This window comes from Acanthisitta chloris, unplaced genomic scaffold, assembly GCF_000695815.1.
Source record: "Acanthisitta chloris isolate BGI_N310 unplaced genomic scaffold, ASM69581v1 scaffold1999, whole genome shotgun sequence".
NCBI classification, from domain to species: domain Eukaryota; kingdom Metazoa; phylum Chordata; class Aves; order Passeriformes; family Acanthisittidae; genus Acanthisitta; species Acanthisitta chloris.
The window spans coordinates 33,314-57,679 of NW_008689627.1; the positions used below are offsets into that span (position 1 = coordinate 33,314).

Genomic DNA, 24,366 nt, shown 5'->3' on the forward strand with positions numbered 1-24,366 from the left:
ATCATCCACTTGATCATTTTGTGGTCGCTATGGCCAATACATCCACTGACCATCACATCCCCCACCAGTGCTTCTTTGTCCTCAAACAGCAGGCCCAGCAGGGCACCACCTGGATGCTCCATCTCTGGCATGTTGAATGCTTTGAGGTTTTGCATTCCCAGAACAGTATGAAATGGAAGAAATAACATGAAAGACATTGCAATACAAAGTTGGTAGTTAAGAGTAGCTCAGTCTCACACATCATTAGATACCCCACATCTGCGATGCAGGCTGACTGTTAATGACAGTGTTCTCCCTCTTGCTCAGCTGGTTTGGCATCTTTGGTTTGCATTTAACTGTACTATGGCTGAACTTATAAAAAGCACAATGACATCATCAGAGATGACAGATCGAACCTGTAAGACTTGGTGGCATTCAGCCCAATGCTGAAGTGATATTTTATGGAATTGCCAATCCCAGCTAAAGTCCATTCCTGATGGACCTCAAAGTTTGTCTATACTCAACCCTGCACACTGAGACACTGATTTTTTTTAACCATTTATAATTTTCTTCATTAAACAACATACTGATATCCCTCAGTTCATTGCTATCAGGCTCCTTAACCTGACATTGCACCTTGTTTTCCCAATCACTCGTGAATGTATCAAACTGTGAACTGCACCGTTGGTGCAGAGAGGCCCCTGATCATTCTTCCTGCTTCACCTGATTGCCTAGCCTTACACTGCATTTCTTCCCCTTTAACGTTCACGTGATGAACTTTCTTCCTCATGCAGCTTAGGTGTTGTGGAGCATTTGGGGACCTTGTTGAATGTCTTTTGAAAACCCATGTTGACTCGATCAAGTGCCTTAGAACGGGTTCTGTCTTGCCTCTGTGTTTGTTTACGTCTTCAGAAGAATGTCAATAAATTCACGAGGCACAGTTTCTCTTTCCAAACTCCTGTTAGTACCTTTTGCTTCAGCAGCATTCACCCCGTGTCTGCAGGTTCTCCCACCTCAGTGCTGTTTGTGCCCGTGGGCCTGGCACGTCTGTCCGTTCCGGGCTGTGGCTGCAGGATCCTCTCTGTGGCCCTTACAGACAGTGCAGTGTAGCATTTCATTTCCATTCCTTTGCCACAAGGTGATTATGAGGTTATACACTGCTGTTAATAGTGAAACTGTTGCATTCTTTAACTTCTTTAGAACTGTGGGAAGAAAAACTGTCTGTTCCTGATGATGTGTTATGTTAGTTTTGTGGATTTGTTTGATAGTCTGACCTACTGACACTGTTGTGTGACACAGACCATGAATAAAGGAGGTTTCTGATTTGTGAGTCTTCTTAGGCTCATATTTTCTGAAAAGCAGATTGAAAAGAAAGTGTTTTCCTTGCAAAGTACTATATAAATAATTATTACATACTCTCATCGTGATAAAAACGGCAAAGAAAGTAAATACAGATGAAAAAAGGAAGGTGTATTTGTCATTAACCACAGGCTGGTTGTTGGTAGTAAAGGAGACTCTTAGGTGTACCACAGAATGAGTTTTGAGCTATTTTGGTGTATGAAATGACACATGAATTGGAAAATCTTTCTCCTACAAAAAGCAGCATTTCTTCTGGCCATATCCGACCCAGGATTAACTGTATATTCTTTGTCATCCATTCCTGGACTTGGCATATGTTCTGTGCAAAGTTAAAAGCTTTTCCTTCTGTGACAAAAAGTGCTAACATTGTCTTTTGTCATTCCTGACTGCTCATGACAACACATTTAGCTTAATTGCAATCCAGTGTATTCTGATGTATCAGAGTGATAATCTCAGATTTTATTTTCTGTTCTTCACAGAACATAACTGAAGGATGATGCAGCGTCAGCACTGTCTGTGTACAGCCTTGTGAGAATCTTCTTGAAGGAGCAGCAGTGAGATAACCCTGGGAATAATTTCTCTCTGGTACAATGTGGTGAAGCAGAAGAATCAAAATTGTGCACCTTGTCTGGGCTGAGGACCTACAATGTTTGCCATTTAGTGAGCAGGAGTTCTGGAGTGAGCTGAACTGCTGAAAATGCGGCCATGGACTGGCTCCTGGCGTTGGATTATGCTCATTCTCTTTGCCTGGGGAACTTTGCTCTTTTACATTGGTGGGCACCTGGTACGAGACAGTGAGCACCCGGATCACTCCAGTCGGGAGCTGTCCAAGATCCTGGCGAAACTGGAGCGCCTAAAGCAGCAAAATGAGGACCTAAGGCGAATGGCAGAATCTCTCAGGTAGGATCTGGCAGGAATTAAAGCTGTTCAGGAAACGGTTGAAATAGGAAGTATCAGAAATTGAATTATAAGGATTGTTTGTGGCATTTTCGTAAAATCATTTATGACATTTAGAAGTACATGTAGGTGTTCTAATCTGTGCTATAAGTAGCTGAAAACGCATTGCAAAATCTTTGAACTAACAATGTGCACTTAGTTCTGATCTAACCCAAACATTATTTAACAGTCATTATTTAACTGTGCAAGAGTTACTGTCACAATATCAGAGTTGTGTAGATGATTCACCTCCCCATGCCAACTTCAAACAAATGCAATCGTTATGATGCCCATACAAATTAGAACAGTTAGTTCTTTACACTTCTGCATGCAGTAACTGGAAGAGCTTGTTTGGAAATGCTGAAAACGTTCTACACCTGTGGAAGGTAAGTGCTGACTTGCTGAAGATGAGCTGCAATAGGTTGCTGCATTATATGAATTCTATAAGTTTTCTTCCTTGCCTTGCTGCTAAACTTAGACTTCTGCTATTGTAGAAGAACTTGTATAGTAGTAGGATTTCCCTTTTTAAAATGGTTCGTTAGATTATGGATAGGTACAATTACAGTTTAAAGTGTTTCCTTTCACCTTGTCAGCCAGAGAGATTTTAACATAGACTTATGGTATCTCCTTCCTGACAACCCGAAAGGGAAAACTTCATAGGCAGGATGTACGTCCGTGTCAGATCGGACCGAAGTACGTGGACATCGCCACGTGCAACCTGAGGTCCTGATGGCTCATGGGTACAGGTCCAGAGACTTCTTATGTTGTAGGAAGTGAGAGAAGAGTAAACCTCAATCCAAGATTTTCTAGAGTGGGAGGGTGATGTTTATTTGTAAAATCTCTAAGTGAGCTGCCTTCACTTGCTGTCTGTTTCACAGCTGCTCACCAGCACCGGGCTGTGTGTGTGGCTGTGGTGTGGGCAGAGAGCAAGGGGCACTGCAAGTTGAGTCTTCCTCGTGTCTCTTGGTTGCTTCTTGCTTGGCAAGGACAAACTGATTTTGGACTTGGCTTTTGGTACCCTTTAGGAGTAGATGACATTTTGGATCTTCTACCTTTCTGTTTTGCTTCCTATTTACAGAGAATACAGAATGTTTTCCTTACTCAGGTGCTTTAGGGCTCTAGTGCTGCTCTTGCTAAGGAGGTCACACATGCAAACTCTGGCAGTAAAATGAACACCTTGCCTCTCAGCCCTGTTCTGCTGTTTCTCCTGGCGCAGTCCCTCTCGCGTAGCCGGGGCTGTTGGGCCCGGCAGGCTGGGTGTCCCTGCCTGACGGCGATGCCCTTTCTCTGCACCCTGTTCCTGGTTTTGGGAGCGCAGCGCGGATGTGGCTGCGTGCTGACCAGGCTGCTTAGCTTGGACACGTCCTCGTTTTGAACGTGTCAGCCCCGAGGAAGTCCCTCAGCATCCGCGTGCTGCTCCCCAGAGGTGCAGAAATGCTGCTGACCCAAGTGCTCTCTGCAGTGAAGCACAGAGGATCTCACCTGGGTTGATGTGGCTGTGAATGGCTGAGTGGCTCCAGCTTTCTGAGCTCACTTTGTTAGTGTGTGGCAGCAACGGCATTGGCAAAGAGCTGAATGTGTTGATGAAGTGGGTTCACGTGCAGTCTGCCAATACCAGCAAACTTCACAAGATCCTATATCCCAATCATTGCAGTATCTTTAACCTGAGCATCAGACAGTGATAGTCAGCCCTAGGGTTTCCTGCCCCGGAGGGGAAGTGCCTGAGTTGAGTGTGAAATTGTCACCCTTCATGCTTTAAGCTGCCACGTGTGCCTGACTCGGATCGATGGTAGTGTGCTCTCAGCACATGTGCCAGGAATCAGAAGCACCAGGGACTTCAGGTGTGAAGGGAGAAAGTCAGAACTGGGGTCCTGAGAAGGCACATCTGTCGATTAGGCTTTGCCAGTTCAACAAATGGTCTGAGTTGAGCTGCCATGAGTACCATTTTTGCCAGCAGAGCCTAGGATTGGTCTCATCAGTGAGGGGAAGTCTTGGAAAAAACATGGTTTAGTGTCAGGTTGGGTCTGTGTGCTGCAGCTCTGTTGTGATTCTCCTATGGCACCAAGGTTTTAAAATCTGCTGCTGTTAATATATTTGATTTTTTTCTAGTTGTAAGAAAATAGGACAAAGGTTTCTCAGTAAAACAGGATGGAATAAATACGGGTGGAGAGCTGGATTGTTTCTGCAAATAATGTGCCAAACAGTTCTATCTACAAATCACAGAGTTTCTTTGTGTTCCTCTGTCTTAGGATACCAGATGGTCCTGTGGAGCAGGGACCAGCAGCAGGAAAGGTACATGCTTTGGAGGAGCAGCTTCTCAAGGCCAAAGAGCAGATCGAGAACTATAAGAAGAGGACAGGAGATGGTAGGTAGATAAGTTTTCTTTTGCTTCTAAACCAAGTTTTGATGTTTTACATCACAGATGTGTTGGTTTCTTAATGAGTAATTCAGCTACAAGTGCTGATGCTTTGCCGCTTTTTTAAACATTTGATTTTATTTCTATTTATTTTTTAAATAGAAGGCCTTGGGAAAGACCATGAAATACTAAGGAGGAGGATTGAAAATGGGGCTAAGGAACTTTGGTTTTTCCTCCAGAGTGAACTGAAGAAGTTGAAAAATCTAGAAGGAAGTGAATTGCAAAGGCGAATTGATGAATTTCTGTCTGATTTGGGTCATCAGGAAAGGTACTTGGATTGCTTGATTCTGTGCTTTGATTAAGCTGTCATTTTGTTGTTCAAAGCAGTGTCAGAATTGTATCTTCAATCATTGTTGACCTTCTGCCCTCCCCATTGTTGAGTACCTTTGGTATTACATTAAAATATTCTGTATAAGTCCGTTCAAGCTGAACAAAATTAATTCAGGAACTGTTGGAAATGCAGTGAAATCTGATTTATACATATTATATTTATGGCTCTGCTCCCAACAGTATTGCAGTGACAATTTTTGTCTCTGCACTAAACACTTACAAGAGTATAGTTGAGTGAACTGGATGTGCCACCTTAAACAAGGATCAGTTTCCCAGGAAGAGTTGTGATCCGCAGGTGTGAACAGTAGTAACGAAGCATGAGCCTTTGGAAATAATTCTCTGGTAAAGGGAAAAGATGTAAAAATTTCCAATTTGTTAGAAATAATGTAAATATTATTTAAAACATAGTTTAAAGATAGCATGAGTTTGATTATCAATGTGGGCAAATAATGTAGTCCATTAAATTTTGTAATTTAATATTCCACAACTCCAAAATTGTGTTTGTCATTGATTGAGTTGAAAGTGAGAAGGAATTATTCAATTATTCAGAGTTATTATCTGTATAAAATGTGATTGCATTTCATCCAGTGATTTCTTTGCCCGGTGCCATTCTGTGTGTTTGACTGAAATAAGAGCAGTGCTTGGCTGAGGCACGGTTTTCCAAGGCACTCGAGATCTTCGGCTGAGCAGTAGCTTTGGCAGAGATCTGCCATTTCCCTGGGCAGTTGCTGTGGTTGTTATCTCCGCTCAGGAATGTGTGTTCTCTGGAGAGAAATAGCCCCACTTGGAATCCATTTCTTGGACTTCTGATCATTGATTTTTATGCACCTTTCAGACTCTCCGTGCCAAAAACTCGAGCACATAGTCTAATGCCAGACTCCCTGATGTCTGCCATGGTACCAGAATCACTCGTGTGCACAGTGTTGCTGTGTTTGTTGAGCCACTGGAACCTTGAGCCATGTTGGGTGTTTGATGGCACAAGGTTTTTCTGTCCCTGCCTCCAAGGATGAGTCTCTTACTCATTCCTTTCCTTTCTACACCAGTGACTATTGATTCATTGAGCCCAACCTCCCAGTTTCTGCATTTCTGGCAGCCTTGTGTTCACTTCTCTGCAACACAGGATGAGGTGAAACCCATGCTACGAACACAGATCCCTTTGCATTTACACTTTGCTGCCTGGTCGATCTCTGGAGGTTTTGTGCAGAATCTCACTGTGGAAGTCTGGAACCACTGTGATACTAGAAGAAGTTTGTATATGGTGCAAGGAATCACAGCTGCTCTTTTGTTCTCTTGAGAATTTTTGTGTTGAATAAAAGTATTCCCTTGACTGGCACAATGGTTACCAATAGCAGAATGTCCTGGAGTCTCTTGAGTTTTAGTGGTAGATCTATGTGGACCTTCCTGTCTGGTGAGGTCCTCAGAGAAGACTGAAGTCATTTAGGCTAAAACCAAACTGTTAGAAACCAGGTATTATTTGAGTAAAATGTAAACAATCTTTGTACAATATGGAAGTTCAAGGCAGTTGCATAAGAGAAAACCAATATGTTTCTGCAGTATTCAGCTTGTGTTCTTGGTGTGTTTACAGTATTGCCCTCAGGCAGCAAAATTACCTCATGTTGTAGAATGAAGGAAAGATGATGATCTTGGTTGCCTCTAGTCCTGAGGAAGTTTTTTCTTTCACCTTGGAGGTCAAGCTGTCTGTTTCTTTCCCTTTAATCTTTCTGTTTTACTGGGTGGGTTGCAGAGAGTTCCCAGCTCCTGGTGTGGATCTTTTGGCCTGGCATGCTGCTGTCTCCAGGGTGTCCCTCTCCCCTGGGAGGCACAGCAGCTCCCCAGGGAAGGAGCTTCATCTTCCCTCCACACAGTCCATCTGGTCTCTGGAAAGGAGCAGAGCACAAGTGTGGACTGAGCACATCAGATGCTGTTGTTCACTCTGGGGATCATAGTGTTTTGGTGGGGTTTGTTGGTGCTGTTTTGTTTGTTTTGTGTTCACTTGCTGAATGTTTTAAACGGATGAAACAAGTCGCCCAATGCTTTTTTTGCTGCCCTTGCTGCCTTACAAGTTCTACCTCAGATAAATGTAGCACTGCATGTAGAGCTGGAATTACTGTTTTATATACACACACATAAATACACATAACTAGGCATCTTAGAGATGTTAATATGTATTATAGTCTAATGTTTGGATTAGAAAGAATAGTGTTTGTTATAAATAATTAGAGCAGTTTTTCATTCTATCCTTATGTGGCAAAGCAAACAGGTGGGTAGTGACCAAATGGTGAGCTAGCTGTGGAGGGGAAGGAAGCTAATGTTTTTTGTTTGTTTGTTTGTGAAGAAAGCCTGTTGTGCCACAGAGGCCTTTGCCTTTCAGAGGGGCTAAACTGTTCTGTGACTCTGGAGAAGCAGTGTTAGAGTTCGTTGTTCATCTTGGCACTGTTGAGCCAATGGCCACTCCTGTTCTGACAGTGCTTCTCGCTGGGTACTTTAATCACCATGTCTTCACTGGCCTGGGAGCTGTGGAGGTTTCCTCCTGGAGAGTGCTGGGCTTGCATGTGTTTTTGTAAGGCATTTCACTACTGATTCTGGCTGAGAAACAACATTGCTCAACACGGAGTTTCCTGCATCGGGAGTTGCATAATTGTGTTCTTGGAGTTGCTACAGGGAAGAGCTGTGGAGAGCAATGCTGGCAAGGCTCTTTGATACAGAGCTAGTGAAGAAAGAGCAAGTGAACCTCTAGTTGTCATGGCTGTTTCCTGTGTTGACATAAGCTGTTTGCAAGACGACTCTCGCTGAGTTTCGTTCCTTCTCCTCTGGGAGAGCAGCTGCCTTCAGCGATCGTGTGGTGTCTGGCCAACATCTGATGCCTTCGTGTTTGGACAAATGCTCAAATTTCCTCTGAATCACAAATTCTTCTTTGTTGATGTAAAATTGCTAGGAGGCTTTTCATAGGACTGGGATAAATGTCTGGACCAATTGCTAAAAATGCCATCCCTCCTTGCTCTGTTTGTGGCAATCAAATGCACATGACATACAGAGCCAGATTGTTCCCTCCATTCTGCTCTCCAGAACTGAAATGCTTTTAAGAGCAGCTTCAAAATTAATTTTATGATATAAACCACAAATAATAGCAAACAGTTACTCTTGGTTAGAAACACAATGAAAGGCCAAGTTTGACTTACTGAATATCTGCAATGTCACTGTCTGAAATTTCCTGCCACTGTACCACCTGCAGGAGCCTCTAACAATCCTGTGTGGCCACTGGTCCATCTCTGTTTATGGGGTCTGGCTCTGGTCTTTGGTGTTTGTGTTTCTTCGAGTCCATGTGGCCAAACCGTCGTGTGCTGAGACACTCTCAGAACTTGGCAGCTGCAGAGCGAAGAAATGCAGCTCTCAGCAGTGACAATCAGAGAAGGGTTTCTGGGACTGTGTCTTAAAATAGCACTGCCTTATGCTCATTTCTGTGTGAGAACACCTGTGAATGTTTTAGTTCCTGGTTTGCTTCAAAGCTTTATGATGTGTTTTTTTTAAAAGATTGTGGCCGCTATCCGAAAACTCTGTGTGAATTCGTAAAACTGCCTGCAAAGTGTTTGATGTTCTTCATGGTTTGTGCTGAGCTAAGCTGCTTTTACCTGCAGTGTTGGGTCACTGAGGCTGTGTGAGGACTCTCCTCATTCCTCTCACCTCGAAAATCCAGGGAAATAATTCCCTTTCATCTGGCTATAAAGACTTACCTACTGCCTTTCCTCTGTAATGATCACTGTAGCCAGTAATGCAGAAATAATGGGTGAACAACACTGGTTTTTTCTGTAGAAATAGGAAGAATTACTTAAGAGATGAGAGAGAAAATGTTTGGGGATTTTTTGTTGTTTGGATTTTCTTAGTCTTTTAATTGGACTTTTGGTCTTTTAATTTTTTAATTGAAGCGTTGGAAGGTCGTTTACAACGTGACTGTGTGGTCACCTGGGGCTGCTGGGTGGTGTGTCCAACAGGGAACTTCTCTTGCCTTTGATTTGCTTTAGCACGTCCCAGAAACAAATGTTTTGTGCCAGGCCCAAGAGGTTTTTTTGACTCATCTTGTGTTTGATAATATAATGGCTCATGGGTATGGAAGGTATCTTGGGTGAGGGACACAGTCAGACTTTCTTGGCTGCACTTTGAATTGTGGCACAGGGAAACTTTGTGCAACTACAATTGAAATATCTCTTCAATTTGCTGTTGATTTCCTGCAGTTCTCCAGTTTAGTCATGCCAAGATGGTTTCCCATGTTTTGCTTTGAATTGTGGCCCAGGGGAACTTTGTGCAACTACAATTGAAATATCTCTTCATTTTGCTGTTGATTTCCTGCAGTTCTCCAGTTTAGTCATGCCAAGATGGTTTCCCATGTTTTAACGACTGTTTTCCGCTGTTGCTTGTAGGTCAATAATGACTGACTTGTACTACCTCGGTCAAACGGACGGAGCGGGAGATTGGCGGGAAAAAGAGGCCAAAGATCTGACAGACTTGGTGCAGAGGAGAATAACTTATTTACAGGTAAGAGGACAGAGCTTTTGGATCAAAGGAAATGTTTTTTTCCTGTATATATATAGCACATGGGTAGCTACCTGAGAGTTTTGAGTCAGTGTTGGAATCTGAATAAATTGCATACAAAATAAATTATAGCATTTGTTTCAAGCTGTGTTTTCGATGTACATGGAATAGAGTATTTCAAGGAAATATTTGGGGTTTGGATGTTTGCATTTGGTTATTTTGGTTTGTTTGTTTGTTTGTGGAGGGTTTTGTTTATTGGATTTGTGGTTTTCACAGGGCTGAACTTAGCCATTTGAATCCTTTGCTTTATTACAGAAGATGAATATCTGGTTGATTTTTTTAAAAAAATCTTTAAGTATCAGAATGCCAAAATAGGTTTGCACAGTGTTCAGAATAAAAGTCTGATAGTTCTTCTGCAAAACTTCTGAACAAGCAGCCCCTTCCTCAGAATCTGGGTTTGCAAACTGAAGTGCTTATATTGGCATATTGCCTAGTCCTTGGCTGCTTCCACAGGTGTGTGAGACTTTTCAAACGTGCTCATACCTGGGAGTGCCAAATGCCTTTTCATCTGTGTCCTTGTGCGTGTCTAGAAACTTTGGGTCAAACTTGACCTGAAGGTTTTGGGAGTTTTTTCGTGTCGGAGTGCGTGCAGGTCGTTCTGGGGAGATCAGAAGTGTTTACTGTTTGTGTTTGATTAGCATGTTGTTTGTTTTTGTGGCTGTGTGTGCCTGTTCCGTATGGTCACCCCTAGTGCCTGACCTCCCTCCTGTGTGAGGAGCTGAGTTTGGTCCTCTGGCTGTCATTTGTTTCCAGTTCAGCTGTTGGAACCTTCTCCTCTGTGACCAAACTATGAATTTGTTGCTTGCTAAATAGCAAAGACACCATCCTGAGGAAAAACAGCCCCGTGGATTCCGCAGGAGTCATCACATCATGATATTCCTTCAGCTCCTGCCTCAGAGCTGTTTCTCATTCCTTCATTTCTGCTGTCACTCTTTGGCAATGGTGTCACTATAACTACTTTTCATGCTGATAAACGTAGCCTTTCTCTACCTTTTCCTCTTCTTTCACCATACCCATTTGTTGTCTTACTGAAGCACGTGCATGTTTCTCAAGAGTGATTGTCTTCCCACTGGATGTTTTTAAATGCTCAGGATACAGTTCAGAGTTAGGACCTTCAGGTATATACAATGAGTAACAAAAGTCAAAGGAGTTTAGACTATCGAGAGCCCAAATTTGAAGTGTTAAACAAACATGTACATTGTTTTCTGGTGAAGCTGTAGAAAGTGTTCTGACTGATGAAGAGCTGGAAGCCCAGTTAGCTCCTCCTGAATTGTAACATGTAATATGTAACACAGTCCATGGTTTGAAACCCCAGACACACCTGTGTTAGTAATAGAGCTTATTAAAAGTGAAGCAAAATAAGGCATTGAGCAGCCCTGGCCTCTCAGCTCAGTGCCAAACCCAGCTCTGTGGGACACAAGTGTGATTTATGTTTTGGTACAGTATGGAGGAGCTGCATAACTTCTCTCTGGTACGTGTCAGGGACTGACAGCTGCATTATTTCGGGACCTCTCCCTGGGAAGTCATTTGGCTGAGTGACTGTGAGTAGTGATGACTGCTGCCTCATTTGGATGGCATTACCATAAATTTGATTTAATGAGGCTACGTGGAACTCATTCCCTGCAGTTAGAGCAATGTTAAAGAGCTAGTAGCATCCATTTGAGCATAAGACCTTGTTTTCAGAGATGTTTATTATCAGGCAACTGCACCAGAGGTTCTTGCAAAAGAACCTGCAAAAGAAGTCAGCAAGGGCACCTGTAGTACTGGGATTGAGTAAGTGATTCTGCAGGCAGCACTTGTCTGCTCCTTTCCTTTTGTGCTTATGCTTGTTCTGTTTATTTTAGGCAGTTTGTGACTCAGCATGAAATCTCCCAAAGGCAGAATATTTTTGCCTCCAACTTCATGAAAATAATCAAACCTTTTTGTTCAGCTTTAAAGGTTAAAAATACAAACAGGTGAGGAAGGTTGCTAAGTACTCAACAGGACATCAGTTACACTAGTCATGGTTTGCTGTATTCAGCCCGTTGAGTTGGGGGTTTGTTTGTATGCAAAGAAAGGAAAGTTGCTTACAAGACTTTTTTTCTGAGGTTTCTGAATTTCCCAGAATTTTTGTGAATTAACATGTCATTTAGATTTCTGTGTCTTTAAGTGTATTAAATCCTCTCATTTTCCCTCACCTTAAAATTACTGATATATATTTTTAAAGGCTGAAATGCCAAGAACAATGAAAACCACTCTAGGCACTTTGCAGAGGTGCAAAGACCTGCACCTCTGACAGCTGTGAGTCCTGAGAAGTGTGTCCTGTAATCAGTCAGATCTCCTGGCTGAGCTGTTTAACCAGTTGTTCCCCTTGGTTGATACGAGCAGGCTGCAGGATGTTGTGGCAGGTCTAGTTGCTCTTGGTGTCGATATGCCCAAATTAATTTAGCCAAAATTCTGATAGAGGATTCTCCACCAACATTTCTCTCCTGGGGAGGGAGGACACCGGCGGCGCCGGTCGGCACTGCGGTGAGGAGAGATGGTTTCTCCCGTGGGCAGAGCACGCCGTGGTTCGGTTTGCCTGGGACAGACTCAGCATCCTTATGGTTATTTGAAAGCTTTCTGACATCTGTTCCAGACACACAGAGTCCTGTGCTTCACTTTGATACTGCTAGCTCAGCTGGATTTTGCAGCTCTTCTCCCATTTTTGCTAGGTTGCTGAATTGATTGCGTAACTCTGAGAGAGTGATTTGATTCTTTCCCTGTGAGACTGGGAAAGAAAACTTACAAATAAATCTAAGTATCCTAAAAGTTAATATTTTGGCCAGAACAGATTTAAAAGTGAAACTAAAGAGTTAGAGACACCCAATTTTTTTCTGGGTTTTTGTGAATGTTTAGAAAGGCACTGAATAGTTTCTGTCACATGAAATGTAAAAACTATTTGTTTTTTGAATGTCTTGAAACATGTCTCGTGTTTCCTTCACTCGGTTACTTAGTGAACTCAGTGTCTGAAACTATGGCTAAGAGCCACTTCAGGAAGTGTGGTCACTGCTGATGTCTGACCTTTCCTCTGGAATTTGTGGTGGATTGCGGAGCATCGCGTGGCTGTGCATTGCACGTGGGGACATTGGCTCAGGCTGAAGCCTCTGTGTTGTGGGAGTGTGTTTGTAAACCAGAGGAGTTAACAGTAGAGACAGATAAGAATCTCTGTCTCTCAATCAAACGCATAATATTTCTGACAAGGGAACGAACAGCGTGTTCTGCCAGCAGCTGGAAAAAACTTCAGGTGTTTTGTTTCCTTGTTTTTTTGTTTGTTTGTTTGGATTTTTCTGCCTCCAAGCAGAGGGGAGCTGGTATGAAAAGAAGCCAGTACAGGTGTCATGACAGAAAGTGGAATAGAAGATGGTGTGAGTTACATTTGTGATAAGCAGGGTGAGAAACATCTGTTCTTGGCATCATTCTCAGCAGAAAGGGAGTTTCCCAGATCTCGGGTAGGACTGTCTCCTCCAGCAGACTGTGCTCCATCCAGGAGTGAAATATTTATTGAAAACAAGTTTTTTTGTTTTGAGTTTTTTTCTGGGTTTTCTTTTGGTTTGGTGGTTTTTTTTTTCCCCAGATCTGAAGCTTTCTCCTCTCCTTTACACGGCTGAATGCAGAAATTAATTGTTTTGAAGTATTTAAGACTTGGAACAATTAGATTATCTTTAAAATCACTTGAAGGAAGCATCTCAGTTCCCCAGAGATACGGCACTGGTTTCTGGAAAGACTTGGTTTGCTTTGTTGCAAATTTACAATTGTTTCAATGGACTTTTAAGCATCACATTCATATAATATAGACTTTGTTATGGTTTCTATGTTTGTGGAAGTGTAGACTCTTTCATGGGGAGTGCCTGCAGACCAAAGTGCTGTCATTGTTCAGTCTCCTCCGTGTTTCCCGTTCTGTGTTTGTTATGTGGTCAGTTGGGCTGGGGAGTAATCCATTAATGAGCATTTATTTTATTCTGTGCCATGTAGACAAGTGAAAGTTTTCTTTCATTGGATAACTTGCAAGCTTCTTGCAAGACAACTAACAAACTTGGCAGAAAGGCAAAGGAAAAAGCCTCCCAGCACTGAGAACCGTGCTGATGAAACCTGAACTCCGAGTCCAGATATTTGCTCACCCTGACAGATTTATGAATGAGAAGGAATTCAGATCTCGAAGTTACTTTATTTTATATTAGAGTAGTGAAGCATGTTCAATATCTGGAATCCACACAAAACTTTGGTGGAGCTGAGGCTGGCTCACGCGTTGGGCTGCGAGGTGCAGTGTGACAGGATGGCTCTGTGACCCGTGGGCTGTCAGCTCCCCGGGGACGTGAGTGCCTGGTGTGTATCTTCTCTCAGCATCACCTGTCCCTCCTGCTTACAGAACCCCAAGGACTGCAGCAAGGCTAAGAAGCTCGTGTGCAATATCAACAAAGGCTGTGGCTATGGCTGCCAACTTCATCACGTAGTCTACTGCTTCATGATCGCGTACGGCACGCAGCGCACGCTGGTCCTGGAGTCGCAGAACTGGCGCTACGCCACGGGCGGCTGGGAGACCGTCTTCAGGCCCGTGAGCGAGACCTGCACCGACCGCTCCGGGGCCACCACTGGCCACTGGTCAGGTAAGGCTCATGACTCTGGGAGTTCTCCTGGGGCTTTGCAGGTTCGTTTACACGGAATTATTGCGTTGTCTCTTTCATTAATGTTACGTGGAGCGTAACAACTGTGACTGCAGCTGTGTATGGAAGCATCTTCTGCATCTTATTTGTGTGTTGGATTGAAAAAAAGCCATTTTCCTTATCAAGGTATCTCTGGTTTCGTAGAGTTTGTTAAATACAAAATTTTCTGTATTTCAGGTTTAAATTGTAATCCTTCCAGCAGTCTGCCCCTGTGCTGTGTGCCAGGTATCAATCCCATTTTTGTGGGAAGAGGCTGTCGTTAATAAACTTAAACAAATAACACTGTGTTTCAAATGTCCAGCAAAAAAAATTCAACGAAAATGGTATTCCATAGTCACTCACACCCCAGCAAAGTAATGGAGCAGTTGAAATAATTCTTAGCGCAGACTGAACAAACCCAAGATTCAGGCTGTAAAAACAATGTCAGTATTAAGTATCTGTTTTATTTGTAGGTCAGGAAGTTGATCCATTCTTATATCAGGCTGAACAGTTTTCCTGGAATAAGCAGATGGGCATTCATGTTTGGGGGATCAGATAGCTTTCCTTGTTTGTCTCAGGGTAAACAGCATTTGTGTTAATCTTGCATCTTTCTCTGTGTGATTGATGGTCAAAACATCAAGGCCTTCAGTCTTTTCTCTAGGACAGTGCACACCCAGTGCTTGTGGAGTCTTAAAGAACGTGACTGTTACGGTTTTACAGATCTGAAATGAACATAGGGTTACCCAATGCCATTTACAGATTGGTGTGTCAACTTCCTTGTGTGTTCACACATGGAAAGGACATTTGCACATTGAAGTAACATCTGTTCTTCAAAGCTTCAAGGTGCTGGAAAACCTGGCTCGGAGAATTCTCGTGGGCTTTTCAAAAAAATGGTTCTTAGAAATGAGCTGAATGTTTCATAAAAAGAGCTGAAAACGAAAAACTGACCTGGAGAACTTCAGATAGACTTTTGTTCATGTTTGGCAAAGTTCGGAGGTGAAGTGACCCCCTGGGTGTGGTTCTCAGCCCCACAGTTTCCCTGCAGTTTTGTTGGCAGCTGTTCTAGCACAGTGTGCTGGAGACCAGTGCCCTGCAGCACCTCTGCACATGTGACTTCAAAAGACTTTGTTGGTTTGTTTGTTTTCAGTTAGTTTCTAGATCAGGATGAATAATTTGCAGGTTGAACTCATGAAATATCTTGGTGTGATCAATTTAGGTTGCACTCATGAAATATCTTGGTGTGATCAATTTTCTTTAAAAGTAATGAATGCCACTCATTTGAGCCTTGCTGCTCGAGAGCTAAGAGACATTCACTCTGACAGACTAGGCACACACACTTCAAACTGTGTCCAGTTCTACTCTGCCGTGGCATGATCACTGAGGAGGAATAACACTGGCAATAAATCTCTTTTCCTAGCTATAATGTGGTTCAGTAGGATCTTCACTGGACACTTAATTGCCAGTGAATCTGAAAGACATTCTGTCTTGCTGCAGATTTCTGTGTGCTTAATGTCTCTCTAAATCTACATAGATTTTTATTTACTTGTGTATTTGCTTATTCATTCCCTGTATCCTTGTAGGGCTAAATGAGTCTGAATTTCTTCACTCCGATTAGAAACAGTTTGTCTGCAAAACCACCTCTCATTTTATTTCCTTTTTTGTCTGCACTTTCTCCAGTTGGCATGGGCTGGTTCAGATCTTTGCAATAAACATGTCAAACTGCACTGACATCTGTGCCCTACCTGCTGTGCTTACTCTGCTGTGTGTGTAGATTTTCAGAGAAAAATGGTGATATGTTTCAAAAATATTCACACAAGTGAAAAATTGTAACAAGATTTCAATGTGAATTACAGAAATAGGCTAAAAAGGCAGAAAATTATCTAGTTTCACAACTTGTTCTCATGGAATTTGTAGAGCTTCATCGGTAATAATTTAGTGAATTGGCTTTGCGGCAAAATTGTTTGGATCTCTACATGTATCTTCTGTTTAATGAAATTCCTCTGCTTGGGGCTTTTATTTTGATTGTATTAGCAACACGAAATGGTGAAGTTTCTGCTCTATCTTCAGTGAAACAGTTTAGGCATTAATATCTTCCACAAGGAATTAAGAGGCTTATGAAAGCTGAGAACACATGTATTTGGGGCTTGGTTTGTCCAGTCCTGTCCTAGTCAGGCAAAAAGCTGAGGTTTTTTTTTAACTTGGGACTGAGGGTGACTGTTAATAAAACAGAGATTAGTAAGGCACTTTCTCAGCTGTGCAGGGACTCAGAGCTGAGCTCAGCCCATGTCATACCTGCAGCGATTGCTGTTCGTGTTTGTCGTGGCATTTTTGCAATCGAGTTCAGTTTTTCTAGCTTAAACATATTGAAAGATTGAGAATTTTATTGCAGGTTTCTCTAAATACAGCAGTTCTTTTACACTGTGCACAGTTTTTCCTTTTCCTCTGTTTCACTTGTGCTGTCATTCTGGAGAAGAGAATCTTACCAAGAGATGGTTATATGCATGCTCTTTTTAATTTTGAATTTCTGTCTTGCTGCAACTGCATCTTGGTTGTTCATCCCTCCTTTGGTGTCTGTGGTCGAGCAGGTTGTGAATAATTTAGGTAAGGATTTTTATAAGCATGAACCATTTCCTGGTAAGAGCCAAAACATAGAGAACTTGTGAGGACGTTCTTACCTTGCCATTTTTGATGAATTTTCCTTGAAGCAATTAGTCAGCCAGGTAACAATGTTCTGTTATCAGTGCAACATCTAGAACAGGATTGGCCTCTTGTCATTTCCTTGCTGATTGATGATGCTACAGTGACATTCACTAATGACACCATTGAAAGAGGAATACAAAATAACCACATTAAAAAAATTGACCCAAACAGTAAGTGGGAAAAGAAAGCAGATTAAGAGAAAAGAAAGATGATTGTGTGGTCAGAGGTCATACCTGCATTTTGTGCTGGAGAGGAAGAGATGTGGAGGTGAAGAATCATGTTTTAAATGTGTTTGCTCCTTCCCATAAGGCTAACAAACCAGTGAGATGAAAGATAATTTGAAAAGGGAGACCTGAACCACAGTTTGCTGCAGTTACCCTTGAACATTGATTTTGCTGCCTCTAGCCATGGCTTGATGAGTTAATGCTTTTGAGGAAGGGATACCCAGAGGGAGGAGATGGCAGAGCTCTTCACTTGCTGCTGCAGCTTGTGAGTATTAATTGCACTACAATCCTGAAATGTGAATTAACTAATATGTTTGTATGTATAATTCAAGAAGGAGGATACTGTGGGTATACAGGATGAATTTTTAATTTGCTGAAGCCTATCAGGCAACAGTAATCAAAAGGACCAAATAAAAATTGCAAAACCAAACCATAAAAAGTTCTGCAGACTTAATTGCAGTGAGTGAAGAAGTTCCATTCCATGAGCTAGATGTTCCTTGGCAGCAGCTTTTCTTTTACATAAATCAGATGAATATTTAGCATTGGCCTAAAAACCCCTCAGACTTGCATACAGTTGTATAATTATATTTTGCTCCAATGTCTCTTCTTGATAAAATGTTGCAGAAAAAATGGATCAGTTTCTATTTCTAATTCATAAAATCATTTTCATCCCCTGTTGTTGATGTTGTAGCTCGAGCAGATTCCCTTTGTGAGAGCCATTCTGGGGAGTGGGGGCTGGAGGCAGCAGAGAGGAGCATCTGTGCGTGTTTCCCCTCCGATTCAGCTGGGCTCTGTGGAGATCAGCCTGCTGACATCATGCAGATCCTTCTGGCCCGAGCTGCTCTGCAAGATGTTCTATATAAAGACATGGGTGGGTGTAAACATGTAAATGTATTTAGGAAGTGGTGAGTCCTAAGGGGACGCAGAGGTGTGACGAGGTGGGCTGAGTGCAGAGCAGTGCCGCGGCCTGGGCGAGCGCAGGGTGACCCCAGTGGGGTCCCAGTGGAGGGTGCTTGGTGCTGCCCAGCAGCTGTTGGGGCCCTGCAGAGCTGTGACCAGCTGCAGGACATTGCCTGGCTCTGCTCTCTGCCTTCACAGCGGGTGCCGATGCCTAAGAAAGGATTCTCAGGAAGATCTACACAGACCCAAGGGCACAAAAATCTTTGCAGTGGGAGATTAAAGAGCATGATGCTGTTTTAAAATGAAGCAAGTTTTAACAGCTGGTCCTGCTACATCTTACAAGCATTTCTGTATGGGAAATATTGCTACTTTTGGACAGAGATTTGGCTGGACAATTGTGGCTGGAAATGAGGTCTGTTTGTTAACAGAAGTATTGTCTGACTACTGTAGTGATTTACTCGGGATCTGGTAGTTTCTCCATCTGCAATTCTTCATCAAATTATATATGTTCTGCAGAACTGTGGATTATCTCCCTGTCCATCTTTTAATATTTCCTCTGTGTGGCACGAAGGTCACTGGTTTTGGTGACCCAGGTGAAGCTGCAGTCTGGGACATAGTGAACAGGCTTGGGTGAGGAAGGCTGAGTAGAGACATGGTAGCTGTTTCTCATGACTAGCTTTATTTCCTTTGGCTTTTTTACATAGAAGAATGTTTGCCTTTGGTCTTTCAGTGGATCTGGGCTTCTTTTGTTTGCTTGTACCAGTACTTTTGTAATGCCACATTATCTTCCAACTTGTGGCATGGAGTTCTCTTGTGCCATCCCAAATCTGCAATACTAAACAAAATTAATGTGTTCTAATAAGTTCTTCCTAAAATACATCTGCGTGCTCTTCCACGCTGTGGTCAGTCAGGCTGACCAAATGACCAAATGTCATCTTTTAAGGGCAACTTGAAAAAATGCTTCTAAATTAGCTGATGAACTTGGAATAGGAGAATGAATGATGAGTTTTCAGTTAACATTAACTAGCACTAGTGATTGTGTGGTAAAATATCAGCCTCATTTTGAGTAAGAAAGCCAACAAAAAAAGCAGGTCTGTGCCAATGCTCAGGTGGCAGGAAGCAGAGTTGGCTAAAATGACAAAATTCCAAAGGTCTTTTTGAGCCAAACCAACATTTTTCAGGCTTCATAATAGTTGGTATGAAAGGTACAAATAGCAAAAGTTTCTAAGCATGCTTTAAATTTGGAGGTCAAAGATTAAATTTGGGACGTAGACAGGCAGGAAGGTCATGGCAAATCACAGAACATTGTGGAATCCCTGAGGGCTCTAAAGTAGTCCAGGCACATTAGGATAGTGCAGAGAAGCAAACTTTTGCTTTTCATAACACTCAGAGCTCATTTCAGCGTTTAAAAAGTAATCAATGGGATTCCTGGCAATAGAAACTGTTCCTGATCTATTGGTGATGAACATACCCCCAGAGTGGTAGTCAAGAAGAACTGGATGGTACAACTGACACAACTCATCTGCATAAAACTCAGTTTCTGTACCGTCCGTGGTCTTCCCCCGGAGCACGTTGTGGTAAGTGTGTGAGCACTGCAGCACTTCATTGCAAAAATGCTCAATCTTTTGGGTACTCAGTGAAGCAAAAATGGAGTTGCAGAATCTTGAGGACAATTATTTAGGTCAATCCAAACTGAAAAACAGCACCTGGAATTGTATGAAAGTTAAACAAGCTATAAATGGGATTATAGTGGCAAATTTTGGCAACTGTAAAAGAAAAATAAATCGTATTAGAAGAAGTAACTTGAAGTATTTCTGACATGTAAATGATGTGTAACAGTTGTAGAGGATCTTCCAACCAAAATAGTTCTATGATTCTGTGACCAAATGTCAGAGTTGGACCAACACTGAGCAGGGACTTGGACCTGACTGACATGATGATGCTGAGATTAGAACTGCTAACATGAGAAAAAGCTATAGCATTAGTGTGGATTGTTACCTTTCATGGCTTATCTATTACTTAACAAAATACAGCTGGGAAGTAGAAAAACTCAAATATTTTACAAAGTAGAGAATGTGTAACTAAACTCTGGAGAAATGTGTGGATAAAAAGAGAGTTCTGTATTTTTAACTCACCTTTGCTGTCTTCAATTGGAACAGCTACAATTCATAGTGATCAGGAGTGTGATTTCATTGTTTTCTACTTGGCTATTGTGCTGAGTTTTTGTTATCTCCTCTGTCATTAATTTTCATGCAGCTTATTTCTGAGCAAGCTAAAACAATATCTTGCTATCCAAAGAAGGAGAACAGTTTTTTTCAACTGTACCTGCTGGAAGTGGGACAAGATTGCTGCCTGTGGGGAAGGTTCCCACCAGCACTGGGGACAGGGATCAGTGGATAGAGAAGCTGTTGCTTGCCTGTAGGACTGTGCAGGGTTGTTTGCTCTTTCAGGGTTACTAAAGACTTATTCTTCACTGGTTTTGTCCAGGACAAACACAAACAGCTGATGTAAGTTTTCCCTTAACTGGGTCTGCTATCCCATACTTTATGTGAGTGAAGGAAGTTTTTTCTTTATCATTCAGAATGAAAATAAAGGTAATATAAACTAGAGAGTTGTCACAGAGTTTTCCAGATTTGTACACATATCATAGAGTCATAGAATTTGAGGGGTTGGAATGGACTTAGAGATCACCCAGCCCCAACCCCTGCCCTGGGCAGGGACACCTCCCAGCAGAGCAGGTTGCTCAAGGCTCATCCAACCTGTGAACACTGCCAGGGTTGGGGCAGCCACAGCCTCCCTGGGCATGTGCTGATGATGCAGAGAGTAATTTCATGCAAACCATTAACAAAATAGAGCATTGTGGGAAAGAGCCGTGGCCGTATTTGTCAGTTAATTTTTCATTCTTTTTAAGAGAAGATAATGATATGCATTGTTTGAACACAACACTGTGTGTTACAGATATTTTGTCAGCAGTTAGTAGCTGTTGGCAGTCCATTTCAAGATGCTAATGATAATATCACACATTCCTTGATCTGTACCTGTGAATGTTTCATTTTATGACTTTCCCCTGTTACCCATACTTGCAGTAATAGTGCCCTGGTTGGGTTTCGTACTGTGTACTTTTATGAACTCCTAATCTTTGTGAAATGACCATCTGATATTTTCAGTTCCTTCTCAAAAAGCAGTTTTGCGAATCCCAAACGCTGGTTAACAGTTGACCTAGGAGTTAATTTTGATCAATGAAATTGTTTCTTTTTGCTTCATGGAACACATTTTGCTTCTGATTTTGAGCTGCAGAAAGTATTTCAACGTCATTTCTATTCAAACAATGCGTCACATACAGTTGAAAGATGAAATCTGATTATTTTTCCACAATCTTCTTTGGTATTCTTGTGATTTGGGTATGTTTTAATATAGAGTGCTATATATGATGAGAGCTTTCCTAGTTATTGATGGTCCATCTCATTTTCTTCCAAACCTTAGGACAGCCTATGCCAGTTTTTAGAGGCTCACTCTTACCCTTAGGGTGGATCAGTGGATTTGGTGTTTTCCAGGGGCAGGAAGGCAAATAGAGGGTCAGATTGCTCAATCAGCATTGTCAGTATCAAGGTTGTCCAAATGACTCTTTACATATAAATGTATTTTCAGTGGCAGAATGAAGTTTGAAAGCTTGTCAGTGATACTGTCCTTAACAAAAATCCACCTTTTTATGTGCCCCTTTGCATCTCTGCTTTGTCTCCTCAGAAGGTTTGCAGTGAATTTCCTGCTCTAACTTCAGACTGGACTTTTCTGTCTTCTTTTGGCTAAGATGATTATTGCTCCGTTTGCCTCCCTGTGCCCTCCCCTGCTCTCAGCAGAGGAGGAAAGGGTAAACCCATGGAACCTCCAAGGATCCTTTCATGCCTTCCCCAGCTAAACATTGTTGTCTAGACTTGCTCCAGATCTGGCACTGCCATGGCTTCACACTGCTGTTCTTCACTGCAGCTTTCTGGAGTCACTGATAGGATATTAGCCATTATATTATAAGAAGACTTAAGTGCTCAGTATTTTTTCTAGATGTATGAACTTGTATTAAATCTTTTTCTGTCAATGTGGTATAATAGATGGTAAAAATCTGAATTGGCTTCTTGAATTAAAAAGAATCATCCACACTTGTAGTACATATTCTCTGGGGAATTCTTCTAGAAACTCCCTTCTCAGTGATGCTGCAGTGCAGGGAGAAGTGTTGGCGTATGGATACGACTCGGAAGGCAGTTTTCCAAAGCTAATGAAAATGAATTGAAAGTGTACCTGAGCATAACAAACGTTCCTTGTTTAAATAGCCATCTCTCTGATGGTGGCTGATGTATTTTGACCAGTCCTGGTAGGTTCACTGTTGTTAGTGTGTGACTTAATCATGCAATTATCATGCCCAAGTATTCTGGAATGATTTTCAGTGCATGCAAAGGGGCTCTAACCTTTGGGGTTTTCAGCTGTTCTTAAAACACAACTCCTTATTCCTGCTCTGAATGGATTTTTTTTTCAGCCGTAAGGTTTACTTGATCCTCAGCAGTTATATGAGTTTGATTTGCTTATATTTAAAGCAATTTTCTCTCCTGGCTGGTGAGTACTAAAGGGAGAACTAACCATATTTGCCTGTAAACACTGCAGACAATGCAAACCTTATTTTGGAGGAAGTGAGCACAGTAGAAATACCCTGAAATGGTCGATACCTCAAGAAATGTAATGCTTTGCTTTCTGTGTCATGTACTGTAATTTATTTCAGTGCATGGACATAGCTGTGGATTATCAGTTATGTGTGACTTGTGTTCGTGTGGTTTGTAAAGCTCTTCAAACACGTTCAGTGGCTATTAACCCTTGCATGAAGGTCCCATTTCAGCTCCCTGTAGCTTCCACTGTGGTTAGTATTTAAAGGATAACAAATTGTAACCCCTATGTGCATCATACAGTGCCTGTGTTTTTCTTGTTCTGTTTAATTTGCCACTTATCTTCGTAGTTTAAGTTCTTGACAGGAATTGTCCTTCTCCTCTTCTGTCAACAGAGTAGCTAGTTCAGTGGTTGTGATGATGCCTGAAGTGCTGAGATTTGCTGCCATAAAATGGATTCCCAAGGCAGCAGAGCCACAGTTACATTTTAACAATCCCCTATGCCTTAAAATATTTCTTCCTTTAATTTTTAAACAAGTGACTGAATTTCACATGTTTGAGGTAGCTAGACTGTCCACATGAGCCTTAGCACTCAGGTGTGGTGTGGTTGTGTATAAAAAAAGTATCAGTATATACACAGGAACACACTTTATATTTTACTGACTACCAACTGCTAAGAATTCAAGGACTTCCAATGTTTTCTACTTGAGTGCATTGTTAGACACAGTTTGTGTATAAACCTAGTCTAAAACGATGATTTTGATGAGATTTTTTTAATGGTAGTTTGAAAAAGTGGAACAGGGGTTAGGTATCTTTTTGGAGATACAGATTAGCTGATGTATTTGGGATCTTATTTGCCAATGGGAAAGTTTATTAATAAAGTAAACTACTTGCCTGATCCTAGTCTGTATTTGAAACAGGTGAGGCTAACGATAAAGACGTTCAGGTGGTGGAACTGCCCATTGTCGACAGCTTCCGTACCTACCCCTGGCCGTCCCCGAGGACTTGGCCGACAGACTCATTCGCGTGCACGGGGACCCTGCAGTGTGGTGGGTCTCACAGTTTGTGAAATACTTGATTCGCCCACAGCCTTGGCTAGAAAAGGAAATAGAGGAAGCCACAAGGAAACTTGGTTTCAAGCATCCAGTGATTGGGTGGGTATTGAGTTTTCTTTTTGTCTGTCTGTGCTTTAGTACATGTGTATGGTGATTCTGGTCAGGACATTGTTTTAATGATGCTTATCCAAGAGCCTCAAGTGTTCTGTGGGGGGAGAGGCTGATTGTTAGATGAAGCTATTACTTTTTATCTGTGCATAATACAAGTTGCTTACAAGTGCTCCTTCAGCACACTTGCCTACCTGTGGTTGGACAGATACAGAAGAGGCAGCTCAGGGGAAGGTTTTTTTAACTTCTCCTTCCACATCTAGTAGTGTGATGCAGAATTTTATTAATGTAATTGCCTTATGACTTGTATTCCAGACACTTTTCTGTCTGGGTCTTCTTTTCAAGTGCCTATAGCTTTTATACTCTAGAAGAAAAGTCTAAACCTACATTTTTACATGCCACAATCCACAACCAGTTTTACCACTGGCTACATCTGAATGTGGTATGTGACTTCCCCTTTCCTGC

General features: G+C 42.1%; 1 protein-coding gene across 1 annotated transcript in view; it reads left to right on the forward strand.

The window, feature by feature from the left end:
- Positions 1-2,035: 2,035 nt before the first annotated feature.
- FUT8 (fucosyltransferase 8 (alpha (1,6) fucosyltransferase)) overlaps positions 2,036-24,366 on the forward strand; it is a 31,229-nt gene continuing 8,898 nt past the window's right edge. Inside the window, 7 exon segments of the mRNA XM_009081483.1 lie at positions 2,036-2,238; positions 4,524-4,639; positions 4,796-4,958; positions 9,436-9,550; positions 13,995-14,232; positions 23,659-23,709; positions 23,712-23,892. Of these exon segments, the coding sequence (XP_009079731.1) occupies positions 2,036-2,238; positions 4,524-4,639; positions 4,796-4,958; positions 9,436-9,550; positions 13,995-14,232; positions 23,659-23,709; positions 23,712-23,892 (1,067 nt within the window).